The sequence below is a fragment of the Hyla sarda genome, chromosome 1 (genome assembly GCF_029499605.1).
Source record: "Hyla sarda isolate aHylSar1 chromosome 1, aHylSar1.hap1, whole genome shotgun sequence".
Classification (NCBI taxonomy): Eukaryota; Metazoa; Chordata; class Amphibia; order Anura; family Hylidae; genus Hyla; species Hyla sarda.
The window spans coordinates 565569607-565593366 of record NC_079189.1 but is presented as its reverse complement, the minus strand read 5'-3'; the positions used below and the strand labels follow the sequence as shown (position 1 = coordinate 565593366).

Sequence of the window (23760 nt, the reverse complement as noted above, 5' to 3'; positions counted from 1 at the left end):
GTCTGGTATGTTGGCATCAACCATCAGGGAGAAAAGATTTAGGATCAAGTTGGAATACCTAAAAAGATGAAAGAAAAAATAACAGACAGTAAAATAAACCCATCATATCTATTGAATATTTACAGTGTGATAAAAAAAAAATATTCAACCCCGTCTGGACTTTATTAACAGCATGAAATCAATTATATGAGAAAGGTCACCCAAACAGGACGGCTCCTATGAGAATTCCCCCAATTACAGGAGTACCCCTGCTGGGACTGCTAGTCACCCCTCTATTACATCCATAAAACCAACTCTGTAGTCAAATGTAAGCCTTTGCATTGTAGATATTGGTAAAGGTCTCAACATCAGGACTCACACTGATCAAAAGTTATCACGTCACTATGATATGTGAGAAGTTCTTAGAAATGAGAGGAATCCTTAACCACACATCCAAAACTAGAGCCACAAATATCAATACATATTGGCCCTCATTTACTTAGAAAATCGGGTTGTAAATCTATGTTGCTTTCTTACCCGACTGCTTTTTTCCCCTGATATTTATTATTATGTCGCATCCTGTTTGTCTCACGTGGGTTTTGTTGGTTTTGGTTTCCAACTCCTCTGAGCTGTCGGGAACAAATCCACAACAATACAACAAATTCGGGTTGGAAACCTTAATAAATACGTGGGAAAGCTCAGAAATGTCGGGTAACGCCCCTTTTTCGGGTTTGGGAGAATCCACATCGGGTCCGTCGGGAAAAAATGTTGCATCGTGTCGCAGACTGGCGCATGATGTCTGCGACATGGCGCAGACAAAGATGCGACAAAAAAACCCGACAAAAGAGGTCGGGTTTAGAATAGTAAATGAGGGCCAAAGTTGGAAACTATTGTTAGTTGGCAAAATAACAAATATACAATTATTCAGTGTTTACAGTGTTTATTCAGTGGAGTCCACAATTACATTTTCTTTTTTATTGAGTTTTTCTTGAGTTTCTCATTACATGTTCAGACTGCTAGCTCCCCCTTCCTCCTGATCAATATACTGACCCACTGTCACTCCCCAAAGTCAGAACATTCCCATGGGTTATGATAAGAGCTCTATAGCCTTTTTGCTTTAGCTATCTACATTCAATTACACAAAACTCAACTTAAGCAAAACCATCTAATAAACACAGATAAGTAACACATGAGAGAGTGCGAGAAAGATGGTGGACAGCAGTCACATGAAGGGCAGGCCGCGGCTCCTGGGAGATGTGCAGGTCACCGAGCAGAGGATGCGCTAATTGTATCAGAGGAAAAGCAGATACAGTTTCCAAAAAAAGATCGAAGCTGATTGAGTTACTCTGCTACTTATCTAGGAATGACATTGTGATCGATGGAAAGTTCCCTTCGAATGACACCAAAAGATATCACATCCACCCTCTACAGCCATGACATCCTATCATAGAAGAAGCAGCAGATATAGAGGTGTCCATTATTAACCTTACTTGGAATTTAAATGATAAAATTTGCAACAGAAAATGAAGCTGAGCTCGCTTTAAAGATGGTGGGTGGCAGCCAGCACTCACCGTCAATTACTGACATACATTAAACATCACACTCATTGATCAATGGCGCTCAAGGCATTTAAAAGGCTAAATGACAGGTGCTGCCTGCCATAGAATTCTGCTAATACAGTTTGCCTAAGGCAGGGTGTACCAGCAGAGCATCTATCTAACTGATCAATGCTATGCAAATGAAAGGGAACCAATCATGACGTGTAGATATATGGGAGTGGATGATAGACATAGATGTATCAGGTGGGAGGATTGAGGATGATCCAGATATTTAAGAAGGAAGAATGGAGGAAAAAAGCAGAGATGCAGGACTGGAGGATGGACATACAGTCATGGCTGTAAATGTTGGCATCCCTGAATTTTTTCCAGAAAATAAAGTATTTCTCACAGAAAAGGATTCAATAAGAGAGACCTGGTGCAGTTTGCAAAGGAAGAGTGGTCCAACATTTCGGCTGAGAGGTGTAAGAAGCTTATTGGTGCTTATCGGAAGCGACTGATTTCAGTTACTTTTTCCAAAGGGTGTGCAACCAAATATTAAGTTAATGGTGCCAATAAATTTGTCCAGCCCATTTTTGGAGTTTGGTGACATTATGTCCAATTAGCTTTTTTCCTCCCTTTTTTGGCTTAGTGCCAATGCACACAAAGGGAATAAACGTGTATAGCAAAACATGTGTTACTGCAATCCTTTTCTGCAGGGCCGGTCCGAGCATGCTGGAGTTGTAGTTTTGCAACATCTGGAGGTCCGCAGGTTGAAGATCACTGGTATAGGAGGTTATACAGTACTCACCTGTCCCCGCCGCTCACCGCTGCCCTGGATGTCCATCGCTGTTGCCGCGTCCCCAGACCGTCTCTGCTGCGTCTCTTCATCGCCGTCATTACGTCACTGTGCACTCTGCTCCTATTGGATGACGGGACGGCGTGCGCGATGGCGTGATGACGACGATGAAGAGCGCCGGCGATGCAGGGGATCCCAAAGAGGACGGTCCGGAGCGCCGGTACAGGTGAGAGGCCATCGCATGTTGAAATTATCGGGGCCATCGTAGGTCGGGGGGGGGGTCACTGTATATTATATATATATATATATATATATATATATATATATATATATTTATTTATTTTTTTCCCGACAGAGAAGCCTGTATAGATGTTTTTAGTGCATAAAAAGTTCCGATCACATTGGACCCCAAACTTTATGTTCTCTCTTTCTCTGCAGATTCCCACTGGGCCTGTATTAAAGCCTTTGCAAACTATTCAAACCAGAACTTTAAATCAGAAAGGTCTGTAGATGATACTAGGTATTATGTGTTTTCAGTTGTTTCCTTGGCAACCTAAAGCTTCAGAGAATTTACACAATCTATACCTAATCTCTTTCATTAGAAAACTGTTTAAAGGAACTTTGTATCTGGAGACGATCTGTCGCTCAACACTTTTCTTCTCTTAAATGGCGGCTGATCAAGATTCTAAGGAGGCGCTGAGGAGACGTCTGATTCATCCACAGCTCACGTAAAACTGAGTAAAATGCAAGATTTTTTAAAGGGCTAGTCCGGGGAGAACTAAAACATTTGACCAGTAACAATATCCTTAAACCCTCTGGGCACTGTGATCTCAATATTACAAGTTTGTCACCATGGCTTGAGCTTGTCTGAGAGTGTCATTCTCTACACAGCTGAGGAAGGAGTGACAGGTTCTAAAGCTATGGAAAATGCAAAGACAAAACTGTGCAAATAAGTTAGACGTTCCCCTATAAATCACAACATATTTTTTCCATGAAATATAGCAATCACAGAAATGAGAACAGAATGCAGTAAAGTCAAAACCACACAATATTAAAACACTACATAAAGGGTGCTGAAGCGTTTTGGTCTCACGACATTAATCACATAACTATGGTTGTAAGACCGAAACCAGTCAGCTTTATGTGTAGTGTTTTTATGGTGTGTGCTTTGACTCATATTTTCATGGCTTAACTTAAAGTGTACCTGTCGTCAACAAAAACTTTTTTTTATATAATGTAGATAATACCATTACAGTGGTCCCTCAAGTTACAATATTAATTGGTTCTGGGACGACCATTGTATGTTGAAACCATTGTATGTTGAGACCAGAACTCTATGGAAACCTGGTATTTGGTTCTAAAGGCACCAAAAGGTCATCCAAAAATAGGAAAAAGTGAGGATTAAAGAAAAATAAGTAGATAACTAATATAGATAAAGCAAATCCTTACATATAAAAGTAAGAAAGATCTGCTGGGAGCTGTAATCACTGTCTATGTCAATGTTTCCCAAGCAGGGAGACTCTAGCTTTTGGAAAACTACAACTCCCAGCATGCCCGGACAGCCTTTAGTTGTAGTTTTGCAACAGCTGGGGGTACCCTGCTTGGGAAACACTGGTCTATGTAAAGGAGAGGAGCTTCTTCGGGGTCCTGTACAGTACACGCAATGTCCTAAAAAAGTAACATGGAGTTGCCCTCACCTGGTGTCCAAAGGAGCAGCTAACCCTGGTACAGGTAAAGAGTACAGAACATGTAATACCTCCCTGTACTGTAGGGGGCGCTATCAGACATCAGTCAGTGCATACGCTTCAGTAATACAGTGGTTTTACCAGTGAATGCCCATTTTGATTGGTCGGTACTTCCAGCCATTGACACGTTTCACAGATCTGGACTGTCCGTAACATTGTATGTTGAGTTTAGTTTAAAGTTACGATGGTCCAGAATAGACCATTGTATGTTGAAACCATTGTATGTTGAGGCCATTGTAAGTTGAGGGATCACTGTATATGTATATTTGTTATATACATTGACTGAAAAATGTGTATATTTTTGGGTGAAAAAATGCTGTCCTTGCACATATTGCCTGTGTCTATCTGCAGGGACAAAAATATACACATTTTATTAACCAATGAATATTACAAATATACATATAATGGTATTATTTACATTATATAAAAGTATTTGTTGACGACAGGTACACTTTAATAAAGAAGATGGATTTTTACCTAGAATCGTGCTGCTGAACCATCCTTCACTTAGTTTTATGGACATTCTTTTGGCCAGTGCATGTGGCCTGATCGTGCAGATGGTTACCGGAGAGAGATAGAGTGAGAACTGGTTTATATTTTTCTACTACACAAATGAGAATGTGCTGATCAAAAATACTAAAATTACATTACAAAATGTAGCTGAGCTAATATCTGGTGCCACATAGTTGACAGCTTGCCAGGTGCAACAGTGCAGAGTCCACCAGGTGCTACAGAGCCAACCTTGGAACTTGCTACAGTGCACAGCCTGGCTGGAGCCAGAGTACAAGTATTTCTGCCAGGTGTCACAGTGTTGAGAGTGGCAGGTGCCATATGGGAGGAGCCACAGTGTTGAGAGTGGCAGGTGCCATATGGGAGGTGCCACAGTGTTGAGAGTGGCAGGTGCCATATGGGAGGTGCCACAGTGGTAAGCCAGTTGGGTGCCACTGACACTAGTGCTGGGTGGTATATCGGTTCACACCAAATATCTGTGTTCTTTTTTGTTTTTTTTTAAGATATGAATTTTTCATATACTGCAATACCGGTGAGTGTATACAAAACGTTGGGAAAGCAAAGTGGCAGAACATCGCACCGCGGGACATTCTTTGAGAGGGGCCTGGTTTTGCAGTTGCATCAAAGAAGCACCATGTCAGTGAGAGCGCGGCAGCCTGAGCGGTGAACAAAATGGACAACCCCAGTGAAAGTAGTGAAACTGAAGCTTCAGAATGGGCAGAAAATGAAACAGAAGAACTGGTACCAAAACAAGGGGCCATGTCTGTTGTATTAAACCTGTATTAACATACTAGTGTGAACATTAATGTATTTCTACATTTCTACTCAAGACAGTAAAATAGGTCAATGTAAGGCAATTTACTGCAGTAATTACTGTCTAAATTTTTAGAAAATGAGGTTAACCCGCAGTCGTACTTGAAAAAAAAAAAATAATGTTAAATACCGTGAAACAGAGATAATTTAGAAAAATACCATTATATACATTTTTGGTCATACCACCCAGCACTAACTTACACTGCCAATTAAACACAAAAAACTATAATCAGCTCCAATCTCTAGCTCTCACACCTGCGCACGGTCGTGCCCAGCAGTGCCTCCGGGTGAAGATCTACCCGAGTGCAGTGATGGCGAACCTTTTTGAGCCCAAGTGCCCAAACCGCAATGCACGCCAACTTTTTTTCCCCTCAAAGTGCCAGCACAGCAATTAAATCAGAATACTGAGGTTTAAGTTTAGAAAAAACAACTCATACAGTTGCCATAACTAATTAAAGGGGTACTCCAGTGAAAACCTTTTTTCTTTTAAATCAACAGTTGGCAGAAAGTTAAACATATTTGTATATTACTTCTATTAAAAAATCTTAATCCTTCTTGTACTTATTAGCTGCTGAATACTACAGAGGAAATTCTTTTCTTTTTGGAATGCTCTCTGATGACATCACGACCACAGTTCTCTCTGCTGAGGTTCTTATAATAATAACGCTTTATTTATTGTTGTCCTTAGTGGGATTTGAACCCAAGTCCCCAGCACTGCAAGGCAGCAGTGCTAACCACTGAGCCACCATGCTGCCCTTAGCATACATCTGCTATGCATGGTTGCTAAAATGGACAGAGATGTCAGCAGAGAGCACTGTGTTCGTGATGTCATCAGTGTTCCAAAAAGAAAGGAATTTCCTCTGTAGCATTCAGCAGCTAATAAGTACTGGAAGGATTAAGATTTTTTAAGTAGAAGTAATTTACAAATATATTTAACTTTCTGCCACCAGTTGATTTAAAAGAAAAAAGGTTTTCACCGGAGTACCCCTTTAACATCTTTTGTTTTAACTAATTAACATCTTTTGTTATGTTTGTGTGTGTTTGAGGGATACTGTGTGTGTCTGAGGGGTGCTGTGTGTCTAAAAGCGCCATATGTGTGTGTTTGAGGGGTGCTGTGTGTGTGTGTGTGTGAGAGAGAGGTGATGTGTGTGTGAGGTGCTGTGTGTTTGAGGGGTGTTGTGTGTGTGAGATACTGTGTGTGTGAGGTGCTGTGTGTTTGTCTGTGGGGTGCTGTGTGTGTGTTTGTGTGAGGTACTGTGCGTGTGAGGTGCTGTGTGTGAGGTGCTGTGTGTGTGAGCGGTGCTGTGTGTTTGTCTGTGGGGTGCTGTGTGTGTGTGTGAGGTGCTGTGTGTGTGAGGTGCTGTGTGTGTGAGCGGTGCTGTGTGTTTGTCTGTGGGGTGCGGTGTGTGGGTGTTTGAGGGGTGCTGTGTGTGGGGGGTGATATGGGTGCTGTGTGGGGGTCTGCTGTGTTTCTGTGGGTGTGTGGGGGATGGGGTGTTGTGTGGGGTAGGTACTGCGTGTGTGGGGTTAGGGGTGCTGTTGTGTGTGGGGGGGGGGGGGGGTTAGGGGTGCTCAGAATATTTATGTTTAATACATTTCGAAATGCTCATTTATTTATTTTTAACAGTTCCCTCCCCCCCCCCCCTCTCTTCTCTTCTTCTTACTATTGGAGAAGGAGGGGGAGGACACAGTCAGCCCTGGCGGTCCAGTAGTAAGTATGGTTTCTTCTGTGCAGAATGCTGTGTGGCACAGTGACGCTCCACACAGCCTGATCGCAGGAGGAAGGATCTTTTCAGATCCCTCCTCCTGCCTTTCCGGTAAAAAGCAGAGTATGCGGTGTTGCGCAGCGACGCTCCACACAGCCTGCTCGCAGAAGAACGGATCTTTTCCAATTTCTCCTCCAGTCTTCCGGGTAGCATAGCGGAAGTCTGGCGCCGGCGGAGCGCATCAAAAGGCATCCATGGCGAACTATGGCTGCGTGCCCACAGAGGGGGCTCGGCGTGCCACCTGTGGCACGCGTGCCATAGGTTCGCCATCACTGTGATAGAAGAACATAGACTGAATAAGAATAAGTGCTTCTTTATTATATTCAAATACAGTCATGGCCGTAAATGTTGCCACACCTGAAATTTTTCTAGAAAATGAAGTATGTCTCACAGAAAAGGATTGCAGTTACACATGTTTTGCTATACACATGTTTATTTCCTTTGTGTGTATTGGAACTAAACCAAAAAAGGAAAACTGGACATAATGTCACACCAAACTCCAAAAATGGTCTGGACAAAATTATTGGCACCCTTTCAAAATTGTGGATGAATAATATTGTTTTAAGCATATTGATGATCCTTTAAACTCACCTGGGGCAAGTAACATGTGTGGGCAATATAAAAATCACATCTGAAAGCAGATAAAAAGGAGAGAAGTTCCCTTAGTATTTGCATCGTGAGTCTGTGTGTGCCACGCTAAGCATGGAGAACAGAAAGAGGAGAAGAGAACTGTCTGAGGACTTGAGAACCAAAATTGTGGAAAAATATCAACAATTTCAAGATTACAAGTCCATTTCCAGAGATCTAGATTTGCCTTTGTCCACAGTGCGCAACATTATCAAGAAGTTTGCAACCCATGGCACTGTAGCTTATCTCGCTGGGCATGGACGGAAGAGAAAAATTGATGAAAGGTGTCAAAGCAGGATAGTCCGGATGGTGGATAAGCAGCCCCAAACAAGTTCCAAAGATATTGAAGCTGTCCTGCAGGCTCAGGGAGCATCAGTGTCATCGCAAACTATCCGTCGACATTTAAATGTCCTATGGCAGAAGACACAGGAGGACCCCACTGCTGACACAGAGACATAAAAATGCAAGACTACATTTTGCCAAAATGAACTTGAATAAGTCCTTCTGGAAAAAGTCTTGTGGACAGATGAGACCAAGATAGAGCCTTTTGGTAAAGCACATCATTCTACTGTTTACCGAAAACAGAATGAGGCCGACAAAGAAAAGAATACAGAACCTACAGTGAAATATGGTGGAGGTTCAATTATGTTTTGGGGTTGTTTTGCTGCCACTGGCACTGGGAGCCTTGAATGTGTGCAAGGCATCATGAAATCTGAGGATTACCAACAGATTTTGGGTCGCAGAGTACAGCTCAGTGTCAGAAAATGTTTGAGATCTTCGGTCTTCCAGCAGGACAATGACCCCAAACATACATCAAAAAGCACTCAGAAATGGATGGCAACAAAGCGCTGGAGAGTTCTGAAGTGGCCAGCAATGAGTCCAGATCTAAATCCGATTGAACACCGGTGGAGAGAACTTAAAATTGATGTTGGGAAAAGGCGCCTTCCAATAAGAGAGACCTGGAGCAGTCTGCAAAGGAAGAGTGGTCCAACATTCCAGCTGAGAGGTGTAAGAAGCCTATTGATTGTTATAGGAAGCGACGGATTTCAGTTATTTTTTTCCAAAGCGTGTGCAACCAAATATTAAAGGGGTACTCCGGCGCTAAGACATCTTATCCCCTATCCAAAGGATAGGGGATAAGATGCCTGATCGCGGGGGTCCCGCTGCCCGTGATCTTGAACGCAGCACCCTGTTATAATCAGTCCCCGTAGCATGTTCGTTCCTGGTCTGATTACTGGCGATCACGGGGGCCGGAGCATTAAGAAGTCACGCCCCTCCCATAGGCTTGCATTGAGGGGGTGGGGCCGTGACGTCACAATGCTTCGGCCCCCGTGATCGCCAGTAATCAGATCCAGAGCGAACATGCTCCGGGGACTGATTATAACAGGGTGCTGCGTGCATGATCACGGGGATCCCCAGTGGTGGGACCCCCGCGATCAGGCATCTTATCACCTATCCTTTGGATAGGGGATAAGATGTCTTAGCGCCAGAGTACCCCTTTAAGTTAAGGGTGCCAATAATTTTGTCCAGCCCATTTTTGGAGTTTGGTGTGACATTATGTCAAATTTGCTTTTTTTCCTCCCTTTTTTTGGTTTAGTTCCAATACACACAAAGGGAATAAACATATGTATAGCAAAACATGTGTTACTGCAATCCTGAGAGAAATACTTCATTTTCAGGGGTGCCAAAATTTACGGCCATGACTATATGTAATAGACACCAAATACACTGATGCCTTTCAGGTCTTAACCACCCCCTCAGTCATGTCTTGATTAAGGGTCATTTAGACCCATTAAACGCATTCATGTATTTGCTCTGTACTGCATTTTTAGATCTAATAAAGAAGAACTTTTTATTCTCTTTCCTGCTACTGGACATTCCTTGTTCTTCAGACACTGCCAATTAAACCATATGGCGTGACAAATTCATCACTACTACAGCTCTTTAAACGAGTGTCTCAGCTGTTGCAAAACTACAACTCCCAGCATGCAGGAAGTTGCAGTTTTGCAACAGCTGGAGGCACCCTGGTTGGGAGACACTGGTACAAACACTATGGCTCTGGACATTATAATTATATAATAATTCTTTATAATTCTAAGAGAGGACTCGGCGTCAGGCCACATTGGGGAAGGATATTAATTATGAAGTTAATTAAAGTATGAAGTGTTATTGCCTCGTATCTGTTGTATCATCCAGGATAGTTATAAGGGCAGGAAGCTAATCATTTCCCCACTAGTCCTGTAATTACCAGCACGGTGAAATGAGCTTTCAATTACACAGGAAGTTTTGTTTTAATAGTTTTCATTAGAATTTATTGCTGAATGGCCATTTTTTTTTCCAGGCACTTGCCTTGTAAAAATGGAATGAGGGTCATGTATCAATAAAGTTGTTTGGATGACACGGTCCTAAAAATGCTAAAGTAAAAAAAAAAAAAAAAAAAAGGATGCGGGCAAGTGGGTGCAAATATTGCCTTCTCGCGGGCGATGTCCAGGCTCATTTGTTTTTTTTAAATAAATTCTGCATCTAATCTTACTTAATATGTAGTCGCAAGGCTGGAAATTATATTAATTATTATTGAAAGCCAAGTCTGTGGGCAAACGTGCATTGGAATGAACAAAGACCACAGTGTATGTGCAGCCAGAGATCCATTGGTTGTCTATGGTGCATCTAAAAAGCTGTTGATTGTGGGGTAACCCACCGTTAAAGTGTTTGTCATTTGAATTAAAGGGGAATTCACGAGGAAAACAATGTTTTTAAATCAACTAGTACCAGAAAGTTAGAGATTTAAAAATCTTTAGCCTTCCAGTACTTATCAGCTGCTGTATGCTCTGGAGGAAGTTGTGTAGTTCTTTCCAATTAGACACTGCTCTCAGCTGCCACCTCTGTCCGAGTCAGGAACTGTCCAGAACAGAAGAGGTTTCTTATAGGGATTTGCTCCTGCTTTGGACCGTTCCAGACACGGACAGAGGTGTCAACAGAAAGCACTTTGCAAGGAGATGGATGCTCCCTGTTTGGTTAACATTGTTCTAGTCTAAGATTTTAGGCCATAAGTAGCCCCCCCCCCCCACCCTCCCAACTACAAATGGTATTAAATAGGGTTAACATTATCTGTAATGAATGTCTGCATATGCACATAAATAATGGATGAAATATGAAAAGGTACTGAAGGAGGCATAACACATTCCAAGTAACCTGTCGCCAACTGTCCCAGAAGAGAAATGAATGGAACTCCACTGTCCTTGGATAACTTCATACTATATTGAACCAGTGCAGGTAAAATTTCATGTGGAGGGGGTACACACATACTAACCGCGGGAGCGATAACTTTTGGCAATTACTGGGTCTTTAACAATGTGTTAATAATCAAGGGCAGGAACCTGTCTTTTCAGTGTCTGAAGATGGAGAATAAATGATGCTGTGTAGGCTGCATATCATGAATCCCTCACAATGACTTTTACTAGTATAAACTAAATAAAGTGAAGAATGTGTTGCTGAAAGACCAAACAAAACAATTAGCAATGCAGAGCCATGAACCCAACATACGTTTCGTGCTAGTGCGCTTCATCAGGGGGCACACCCCTGACGAAGCTCACTAGCGCGAAACGTACGTTGGGGTAAGTGCAAGTGGTGCATGGCTCTGCATTGGTAATTCTTTTGTTTCTTATCCTCGTGTGTTTCCAACATCTTGAGCTATTCTTTGCAGGTTGTATTACCCTGATTCTATGTCTGCTCTGGTTAATGTGGTCCACGTATAGTTTTTTCCTCATATACCAATGTCTATGCCTGTATTGCTGGCTATCTATCCAGCTATGTGCACTGCGTTCAATTTATGTCTCTTAAAATTTCTTATATTATGGATTCTCAAAGTTTTTTGTACATCCCTATCTCCTGTGTTGTTGCTGTGCATATTTTACGGTGATATAGTAGAAGCTTATTTGGATACTGTGAATAGTCACTTTACATTAAAAGTGAAAAAAAACAAACAAAAAAAAAAAAAACAATACATAAAATGATACACGTAAGCATTGCCCTAGATGTCTGACCACAGACACCCTTCCAACATATGAGTCCGCACCTGACCCCTACCAGCAAAGTCTTGATAAAAATAGAATAAGTAGCATATTAGTCAGCCCCCTGATTGCAATATATAATGCCATGATGATCATGCACGCCTACCTGCGCAGGTGTAGGAATGCGGTGTAACACTGTTTGCGGAAAGCCTGGTACTGCTCACTCTGGGTTCCTCCCATTCCTTCCACCATCTCTTTGTTCAGCTTCATAGGTGGTGGCAGAGGCTTGGGGTCTCTTCCCAGGATGTAACCAAAATCAATGTGGAATAATTTCCCTGGAAATGAAATAAAAGCAGCAGTGAGAATATATATGGAGTGAGGTGTGTGTAACACAGAATAGTGCACTGATCAAGGATCTTTAATGAGACTACTGCAGGAAAGTGCACGTGACAATTGTGTAAAATATCTTTGTACAACCTGCATTTCATTACCCTAGGTTAAGGGATGGGTGCTCCTATTTTGTGCTGTTGGGACTTTTTATTCATGCACTAGGACAATGTTCTCCAAACAGTGTGTTGCAAATCTACAACTTCCAACATGCCCTTGTATGTTTGTAGTTGTAGTTTTGCAACCAACAGACAGAAACACTGTTTAGAAAACACCACCTTAGGAAGATGTCAAATGGTTTTATCAATCAGGGTCTGAGTGTTCAGACCCTGACTGATAATGACAACGACATATCAAAATTTGTCTTGTTGTCTTTTTTTTTATGACCGTGCCTATTAACCTCCCTGGCGGTATGATTCTGTCTGGAAATGTGTACCAAAAGCGGTACAATTTTTTTTAACTGAATTTCACATCTCCCTCCGCCCATTTCACATCTCCCCCGTCACATTCCCCTCTCCCTTGTCACATCCCCCGTCACATTCCCCTCTCCCTTGTCACATCCCCCGTCACATTCTCCCCCCTCCTTGTCACATTCTCCCCCCTCCTTGTCACATTCTCCCCCCTTGTCACATTCTCCCCCCTTGTCACATTCTCCCCCCTTGTCACATTCTCCCCCTTCATGTTACATTCCCCTCCCCCTGTCACATCCCCCCCCCTTGTCACATCCCCCCTTCATGTCACATTCCCCTCCCCCCTGTCACATCCCCCCTTCATGTCACATTCCCCTCCCCCCGTCACATCCCCCCTTCATGTCACATTCCCCTCCCCCCCGTCACATCCCCCCTTTATGTCACATTCCCCCATTGTCACATTCCCCCCCTTGTCACATTCTCCCCCCCCCCCCCCCCCCACTTGTCACCTTGTCCTGCAGCAAATACACTAGGTTTGCCGGCAGATTTCAAACCTAGTGTATTTGCTGCAGAACAAGCCCTTTCCCCTTCAGCCAATCACAGGCTTTACACCACTGCGGCCTGTGATTGGCTGAAAAGTGAAAGGTCCTAGAAGATGAATAGTGAAGAGAGGACACCCCGGACCGCACAGAGAGGAACGGCATCTGCAGGGACCGGGACAAGGTGAGCAAAAGGTTTTTTTTATTTTACTACTTCTTCCTTTTACACTTCGCTCAGTGTTTTTCTACCAGGGGGCCTCCAGCTGTTGTGAAACTACTACTCCCAGCATGCCCGGACAGCCTTTGGCTGTTCGGGCATGCTGAGAGTTGTAGTTTTGCAACAGCTGGAGGCCCCCTGGTAGGGAAACACTGACTTTTAGTATTTTTCTTTACCTGCTCTGGCCGGCCCCCGCAAAGGGAGCTGACCAGAGCAGATAATCGCATGTTTTCCCGGGGGCCGCATCGCTATATCGCATTGCTTTTGCGATATATCACGCAGCCCGGCCGGGAACTCTGCAATTCTACCCCGAGCGTGACTCGGGGTTACCGATCCTGGCAGGGAAAATTAACCCCGAGTCACGCTCGGGATTACCGCTCAGGAGGTTAAAGTTCTGTAGGGGGAATTAAAATACAAATTTGAAAGAATTAAGTAAAAAAAACACTCCCCTTTCCCCATTTGTAAGAAAAATATAGCAATAATAAATATATGTTGTGGCACTGAGGCAGGATTGAGGGCAATGGAAGGGTGTTTTTTTTCTGTCCTTTATCCTAGGTGAGCCAGCTCATCAGGTGCCTAATCCTCACAGAACAGCAGGTAGGGCGGATATTTAAGAGTCCAAGAAGTGTAGTCTGGACTCTCCCCAGAAGACAGCAGAGTGGCTGTGAGGGAGAGGCAAGGGGTCCTTGCAGGGAGCACACAGCCAGGCGCAGTGAGTGACCCATACCAGTGAAGTGGACTGTGACAAGTTGTGGTAACACAGGTGAAGCTCTCCTGTATAAGACAGACAAGGGGTCTAAGAACAAAAGGCAAGAGGCTGCAAACGTTGTGTGTGAACAGTGAGTAAAGGTTGCTGAACGCATGTAGGTTTTCATTTTGATTCCTGTGTTAGGTTTTTGTTTATCCTGCAACTATCTAATAAAGCTAGTATAAGGTAGAAGAAAATTACCCTATTCTCAGTGCTACATTGCAATACAGCCATCATCATGGACTCTGTTAATACTTGCATTTTTTATCTTGCATTGATGTTTACTTTACTCTGAAATATGGTTGTCTGTAATATTATGGTATATTGTTTAAATGGTGTATGATGTCATCAACTTGGCTCCTCCACTTTGTATTTTGGTGCCAATTTTGAACATATATTTATACTCTGCCTGTACCATATGCATTTATACTGATCTGAGGAAGGGGGTGGCTTCCCCAAAACACGCCATTCATGTTATTTATTGTTTTTTTATCATTAATAAACCATTCCAGTGTTTTGTACTACCTGCATCTCTGTTTGGTTTTTACTTCCACTGGAAACAGCAGCACAATCTCATGGGTCATTTCCTTCTACCTATACTTGTTTGCATCAGGATTAGATTGCACCTTCTCCTGGGACCCCAAGCTCAGCAGCTGTTCCTCCACTTGCTAGTTGCTATTACCCACTAATATAGGAATTGTCTATTCACTCAAGGTAAGCAGCCACTACCTAAGGGCCACCTGTGCGCAGATCTTTTTCTTATTCCCTAAAGGGTCTAAGTGGTAATACAAGAGGCGCCTCTGTCTGTCTCCTTTTCCTATCTTATACCAACATCTAATAAGGTTGACAAGGAGCCGACATGCATGAAGAAATTACTTGCCTGCTGAATAAAGAAAAAAGTGTCATTTTGGCTGTGGAAAAGGATGAGCGAATGTTCAATATATATATATATATATATATATATATATATATATATATATATATATATATATGGATAGATATAGAGAGAGACAAAGAATAAGTCAGCCAGCACTTTAGTTGATACCAAACTATTATATGGACCTGGCCTACAGGTGCACGCTACTAGGCTAGATATACAGCAACAGAAGAATGCAGCAGCACACTGCCAGCACAAGGATATAGGGGAAACATGAATATGCAGTTAAAACATGGAGAGCTATACAGCTATGGTGTAATAGATGCAAATGTGAAACTATGAAATAGTGAGGCACTTAGCTCACAAATTGTCTCCACCGGCGGTCAAATAGCTTGGACCGTCCCACCGCGATAAGGTGGCCTCATGGGACGGACCCTACACTGTGAATATGCCTCTGTGTGAACAGTTCAGTAAGCATGGCAGGGTCTGGAACATCCAAGACACCTTACATACACACCTGATAGAGGTGGGTGGGGTGCAAGGCCAACATGGAGGTAGCCACTCCCTAGCCTAGTAGCGTGCACCTGTAGGCCAGGTCCATATAATAGTTTGGTATCAACTAAAGTGCTGGCTGACTTATTCTTTGCCTGTATTGCACATACGGGGGAGTGGCTACCTCCATGTTGGCCTTGCACCCCACCCACCTCTATCAGGTGTGTATATAAGGTGTCTTGGATGTTCCAGACCCTGCCATGCTTACTGAACTGTTCACACAGCGGCATATTCACAGTGTAGGGTCCGTCCCATGAGGCCACCTTATCGCGGTGGGACGGTCCAAGCTATTTAACCGCCGGCGGAGACAAATTTGCGAGCTAAATGCCTCACTATTTCATAGTTTCCCATTTGCATCTATTACACCATAGCTGTATAGCTCTCCATGTTTTAACTGCATATTCATGTTTCATATATATCTTTGTGCTGGCAGTGTGCTGCTGCATTCTTCTGTTGCTAGATATATATAGAGAGAGAGCGTTCAATGCACATCCGGCAGGGCATCTCAGTGCACAACTAGATGGGCTCCCTGCATTACTTAGAGGATGACACGCTACAAATCAAATCTAGAACTACAAAAACATGCTTTCCTGCAGAGGCAACAATGTAAATCTACTAGTGCAACTTTAATTAGCACTGTTATGTTAACAAACTTTTTACAGATCAATGATACAAGTGAATATAAGAAACTTTGTACTATATCTGATTAGACAGAAAATGCTTCTTTCAACTGGTACCAAGCTTCTTCTGCCTGCCCGCTAAACTGTCATACACTATGGAAAATCAACTCTTGTAACTCACTCAGGGATCAAATTACAAGCAACACAAGTCTATGCCTGGGAACTCACACAAGTAAGATAGATAGAGGAGGAGAAAGAGAGTAAGAGAAAGAGAAAGAGAGAGAGAAAGAGAAAGAGAGAGAAAGAGAGAAAGAGAGAGAGAGAAAAGAAATATAATATATCTTGCCATTTCAAGGCAAAAAAAAAAAAACACTGAAAGTAGTTATGTAATTATTAGCAATGTCTGAATTTCGGACCGTAGTAAACATGAACATGTATAAAAAAAACTTTACCCTCGTTGTCTCTTTAAATCCTCTTCCGAGCCTCCACTCACTGATTACAATATTAAAGAGAATCTGGAGAGAAGCTGATAAAAATGCAGACACAGCAGCTGTAAACAAACATCTGCTCCACACGCCCGTCACCTGCACTTACGGTAATTCAAACAACGATGGCTTTTCTACCCCGGACGATTTTCACACGTAAACCCCAATGTAAATGTTGGCGGTGGCATCAGTGCTGCCAAATTTTACCCAAGAGCCAGAGACAAAGTTATTGTCTGTCTCAGCACTTTGAAAGGCCAACGTCATCAAGGGGAAAGTGACAGCACTTCAGAGGCCTGGTGTCACCGTCATTCTTTTATATCCAAATGTGTTCAAAGAGAGACGTTTATCTGACAGGACACAGTCTGTATTATTCATGACTTGCTATCCCGAGAAACACACATAGTGTAGGAAAATGTATATATGTGTATATATATATATATATACATATATATATACATATATATATACATATATATATATATATACATACATACACACACACACACACACACACATTATATATATATATATATATATATATATATATATATATATACGGATCAGCACAAAGAATGATCAGCGACGGTGAGCAGGCAAAGTGCTGTGGAGAGCTCTTGTCTAAACCTGGAGATTTATAATGATGGAGCTGCCATAGTTTGGCCTATTTACAGCAGTGTTGTTAACATCAGGCTTGTCTGCTCTGGCCTAATGTAGATGGACGGTAAAGCTGGAGAATGCCAGGGATTCGTATACACCGTGCCGGGAGTAAAGTGCTCGTATTGTCAGTCAGATGATAATGGCCTGAAGCAAAGGAACATAAAGATGGCAGACCCTTCAAAATCCATTGTTGTACACTATGATTTAACAGAGAGAAGGCACCAGCACAACCTTAAAAAGCAAATACAGCCAGGATTTCTGCTGAACGGTTATATTATCATACATGCTAATGAGGTGAATGGCTCACTAATGTGGAACCGGAGAAGGGGATAGGAAAGAGACACAATATTTAATACAATAGTTTAAAAAGGGGTGTGTCGTAGTTGTTTTCAATGTGAATGAGGGCATGTCACTGAATTTTATATGTGTATAAAGGTTATTATGCTGTGAAATGTTTTCAGATATTAACAAAGGGTGTCAAGCTTTTCTAATCTGAAACAGAGTTTGCATATAAAATCCTTAGGATGCTGTATATTAGTAGTTATATTATTGTACATAGGAGCAGTATATTACCGGAGAGAGCACAGAGGAGTACTATCAGACAGGAGAGAGCACAGAGGAGTAATATCAGACAGGGGGGAGCACAGAGGAGTACTATCAGACAGGAAAGAGCACAGAGGAGTACTATCAGACAGGAGAGAGCACAGAGGAGTACTATCAGACAGGAGAGCACAGAGGAGTAATATCAGACAGGAGAGAGCACAGAGGAGCACTATCAGACAGGAGAGAGCACAGAGGATTGCTATCAGACAGGAGAGAGCACAGAGGAGTACTATCAGACAGGAGAGAGCACAGAGGAGTAATATCAGACAGGAGGGAGCACAGAGGAGTGCTATCAGACAGGAAAGAGCACAGAGGAGTACTATCAGACAGGAGAGAGCACATAGGAGTACTATCAGACAGGAGAGAGCACAGAGGAGTCCTATCACACAGGATAAAGAGCACAGATGAGTACTATCAGACAGGAGAGAGCACAGATGAGTAATATCAGACAGGAGGGAGCACAGAGGAGTGCTATCAGACACGAAAGAGCACAGAGGAGTACTATCAGACAGGAGAGAGCACAGAGGAGTCCTATCAGACAGGAGAGAGCACAGAGGAGTACTATCAGACAGGAAAGAGCACAGATGAGTACTATCAGACAGGAGAGCACAGAGGAGTACTATCAGACAGGAGAGAGCACAGAGGAGTCCTATCAGACAGGAGAGAGCACAGAGGAGCACTATCAGACAGGAGTCATCTAATATTACTGATGCTTGGATGTGATTGATTAATATCCTTAGGGATTAGCATGGTTACTACAAGACCGTGTATCTTTTTTTCTTTCATACTGATTTTCTTTCTGCTATTGAGCATTAAAAAGGAAGATATTGCACTTTGATACGAGCCTCCTGTCTGCCATAAAATCCATGATTTCGATATAAAGGAAACAAAATTTTCCTATGAAGTATATTAGAAAGGTTAATGTGTTGCCAAGATTTGTATTTGACCTTGCCCATTTAAGGGCCCATCAAAAAGAAAACATCTATTATTAGGCAGCAAGTCAAATGATCTGTAAATTAGGCTGCTTTCACACTATGAGCATTCATCCGTTATTAAACGTCTGTTTTCTGTGTAAAAACGGATGTATAATAATGGATGAAATAACGGGTGCTAAAGGATGAATAAATATTCATCCGTTAAGACCCGTTATAACATCCCTCATGTATGGCTTAACACCTCTGCCTACAGACTCACACAGCCGGGACTACTACTACTCCCATCATGGAACAGACTTCTTTCCATGATGGGAATAGTAATTCCCTGGCTGCGGGAGTCTGCAGACAGCTGGGGAGGCTACATTAGTGTTTTTACTACTACCCCCATCATGGAACAGTCTGTTCCATGGTGAGGGTTGTAGTACAGGGGCTGAGGGATTGATCGTACCGGGAATCACTTCTGAGACCCCATGTGATCCAAAGTTATTAAGCAGGGGAGCGGGCGGCATGGTCCGCAACCCTGCGATGTATTGTGTGTTTTAACTTTCATTTTTGAATCCCCAGTGGGGAGCCCTGAATGGCCGGTACCGAGAAGCCATTCAGGGCTCTCAGCGGGAGATTTAAAAATGAACATCGTGAGTAGCAGGGGGCCATATCTATATTAAAAATGCTGTGGGGGGCAAGATATATAGCATTGCAGGGGGGGCAGACATATAGCCTATTTATCTAGCCCCCCAGCGCATTAATAAATATATACCACCCGCCGGCGGAATTAATAAATATATACCCCCCACCGGCGCATTATATATATATATATATATATATATATATATATATACCCCCCCGCCGGCGCATTAATAAATATATAGCCCCCCCCGAAGCCGGCTCCTGACCCTATGCACTGCTAATAGAAGACTTTTCATTCATAGCGCTGCAGGGATATATGTATATAGAAGCGCTGGGGGGTGCAGACATATAGCGTTATCTGCCCCCCACAGGGCTTCTATATACATATGCCGGCGCTGCGCTATGAATGAAAAGTATTTCTAGTAGCAGCATCAGACTCCCGCAGCCAGGGAATTACTACTCCCATCATGGAAACAAGTCTGTTCCATGATGGGAGTAGTAGTAGTCCCTCAGCACTGCAGGAGTCTGATGATGTCACCTCTTCTGAGCATGCTCAGAAGTAATAATGGATATCATAAATCAGGTGCAAACGGATGACATAAAAGCTCATCCATTTGCCATAGACGTCAATGTTAAAAATAACGGCCGTTAATTTACCCGTTTCTTGTGACGGGCGAAAAATTTGTGCATGTGCCGTTAATTCTTCTCTCACAACTAACGGACGTTATTCATGACGGGCTATAACGGGTCATAACAGGTAATAAAATAATCCCATAGACTTGAATGGGATTGTTTAACGGCCGTTTAACATAGGTTTTCTGACGGACATTTGTAATGGATTAATTTTTATAGTGTGAAAGCAGCCTTACAAATAGCATAACTTAGTAGAGTATCCAGAGGCTCCAGTTTGAAATAAATGTGTAATGTGTCCATTAATATGTACGTACAAGCATTTTCTTTTCCTTTTAATAAACATGGATACAAAGATTTACAGTGTCTGTCCATATAATAAGACAGTATTTCCTGAGCACCATAAATCTAGAGCTTATCTGAAATAGGGCACTGGAATGACATCAATGAGAAAACCCTCCATGATAGATGATGTAGATCAGAGATCTCTATTAAAACCGAAACAGCGCTAGAAATAGGGTCTTTGTGTACTTGTCTCCAATATATATATATATATATATATATATATATATATATATATATATATATATATATATTTTATTTATTTTTTATTTTATTTTTTTTATTACACACACACACACACACACACACACACACAAAACACAATCACAGTGTGTGGAGGGCAGTTGCATCATACAATTAACGATTTGCTTGCAATATATCATTTTGGTTTTTATTGTTTTGTTTTCCGTTTGTTTTATTACCTGTCCTTCTTTGGCTGTTTTCATATTCCTTGCTTAAAAAGGGCACTGTCACCAAAACATATTTTAGATTTAAAATGTCCACACTTTTCCATGCTCCCAATGAAGTTTCAATGGAAAGACTAGACATTCCCCCAGATGTTTGTATGCTCCCTAGTCATGGACTTTTTTCTTCATTATTCATTGGTGTTTTTTGCCCCACCACCCTGGCATTCCCTAATGATTGGGCAGAGAACTCATAAAGACAGAATTGTGTGGATGTTCTCTGCATGAAACCACAAACCACCAATTAATAATTCTCTCTTCTGCCACAGAGCCACAGAGGGAAATAAATGCTCAAGACCACCGAGAAATAAACCATAAACCCCACTTCTACTCTATTCCACCAAGGAATCAACCATACACCCCTCTTCTACTCTAGGCCACTAAGGAATAAACTATAAACCTCTCTTCTACCCTACACCACCAAGGAATAAACCATAAACCTCTCGTCTACCCTACACCACCAAGGAATAAACCATAAACCTCTCTTCTACCCTACACCACCAAGGAATAAACCATAAACCTCTCTTCTACCCTACACCACCAAGGAATAAACCATAAACCTCTCGTCTACCCTACACCACCAAGGAATAAACCATAAACCTCTCTTCTACCCTACACCACCAAGGAATAAACCATAAACCTCTCGTCTACCCTACACCACCAAGGAATAAACCATAAACCTCTGGTCTACCCTACACCACCAAGGAATAAACCATAAACCTCTCTTCTACCCTACACCACCAAGGAATAAACCATAAACCTCTCGTCTACCCTACACCACCAAGGAATAAACCATAAACCTCTCTTCTACCCTACACCACCAAGGAATAAACATAATAAAGCATTTTTATTGGTTTTAACCTTAGATGTTTTTGTTTCCTCCTTTGGATTCGAACTACCGTACTACTGCATCTACATTGACTAGGAAGCTCCTACAGTGCTGACTATGGAAGGACAGCACGACACCACCATTTATTAAAATTACACCATTCTAAGTTCCTATAACACAACACCGTAATATGAGAAAAGCATTTGTTTCTGTAATGGAAGCTCTACTTAGTTTTTTAGCCGTATAGCATTGTAGAAATCATATGATAGCACAAATGAATGACGAAGATGGGAGTCAGACACAGATGTCACATAGAAAGATGAGTATGATTGAATGACTAGCCATAACGAAATCAAGACACTACCAGCCTAATATCAGACACTACTGTCCGTGTAAATGTCCCTAATACAAATTAAAAAATAACCTACAAAACTAACAATTATACAATCTACAGAAATACTCGATGACCCAGAGACAAGATAAAAGGCTAAACATATGCTGAATTAGAGAGCAAATGCAACAAAAATAAAATTGGAAGAAACCAGAACAACAAAGGATACAAAGACAACACACAAATGTACAAGGAACCAACTAAACTGTCTAGAAGCAAAACTAGGCCAAGAAAAGGTAATAAAGAAACACAAGAAACTCTAGGTTTAAACAGAGAACATATGCTATAATCCGCACCACAATGGGTAGGCCTGGGATCTATACAGAGAGAAATTCCTAGACAAGCGCTGAGCAGCAGGACTAGATAATCCACACTGAGGGTACGTTCATCATGTGCAGATTTACAGCGTACTTTACGCTGCATATCTGCCGCAGGAGGACCTCCGTACGGTGCCCTTAAATGTGCCTGCTCGGAGCGGCAATACGCCGCTCTGAGCAGACACACTGCGATGTGCGAGTCGCCGCGTATGCGCGGTGTACTCGCACACATCGCGCCCGCTCCCCCTGCTCAATGAGCAAGGCCGAGAGCTGCCACGATGTGCGAGTATACTGCGCATGCACACGGCGACTCGCACATCACAGTGTGTTTGCTCGGAGCAGCGTATTGCCGCTCTGAGCAGGCACATATAAAGGCATATAGGGGGTCCTTCAGCGGCGGATCCGCAGCTATATATGCTGCGAAAATACGCATGTCTGAACATACCCTAATTGATCAGCTAGTAGACAGGAGAAGACTAAGGCTATGTTCACACACTGGAATTTCCATGCGGAGTTCTGCACGAATATTCCGCTGCAGCAGAGTCCCATTGATTTCAACGGGATTCTGCTACGCTGCATTGTGCACACGGCGGAATTTCCGTGATAGAAATTTTAATCTCTGTTCATTCTTTTTGCGGACTCTGCACAGAATGCATAGCAGTCTATGCGACCACTCATTCCTGTGCGGTCCTAGCGCCGGCATATTAAGTCAACGCCGTCGCAGTCTCTGGAATGTCCGCATGGAGATTTTCTATGTGGACTATCCGTAGTCTGAATTTAGCCTAAATAGCAAGATATAGTTAGAAGACAAAAGTTCAACATACAACCCTACTATGTTGATCCAGAGGAAGGCAATATCTCCCCTCTCCATGAGGCTGATAACATAACCCATAACAGAGAAAAAATTCCTTCCTGACTCCAATATGGCATCAGAATAAATCCCTGGATCAAGGTTCTATCCTCATAAATCTAGTATTCATAACCTGTATTATTATAATTTTCCAGAAAAAAAAACCATCCAGACCCCCTTGAACTTGAGTCAGACATCACAACATCATATGGCAGAGAGTTCCATAGTATCACTGCTTTTACAGTAAAGAATCTCTGTCTGTGATGATGGTGCAACCTTTCCTTTCCAATAGACACAGAGAATGCCCCCTTGTCTTGGCTACCAGCCTAGGTATAAAAACATCACTGGAAAGATCTCTGTACTGCTTGTTACAGATGGAATCTCCACCCAGAATATCTCCGGGTGGAGATTACGTAGTGTGAATGGGCCCTTACAGTGTAGTCTGAAAATTCTGGCAATTCATTTTCAGATGAGCTAGTGGATGAGAGCGTTAATA

The 23760-nt window shown here is 42.4% G+C and overlaps 1 protein-coding gene across 1 annotated transcript in view; it reads right to left on the bottom strand.

Moving 5' to 3' along the window:
* Positions 1 to 23760, bottom strand: part of PIK3C3 (phosphatidylinositol 3-kinase catalytic subunit type 3) — a 189372-nt gene that overhangs the window by 51086 nt on the left and 114526 nt on the right. The window contains exons 22-23 of the mRNA XM_056523238.1: positions 11951 to 12119; positions 6 to 58 (exon numbers count right to left, since the gene is read on the bottom strand). Of these exons, the coding sequence (XP_056379213.1) occupies positions 6 to 58; positions 11951 to 12119 (222 nt within the window). The remainder of the gene's footprint in view (positions 1 to 5; positions 59 to 11950; positions 12120 to 23760) is intronic.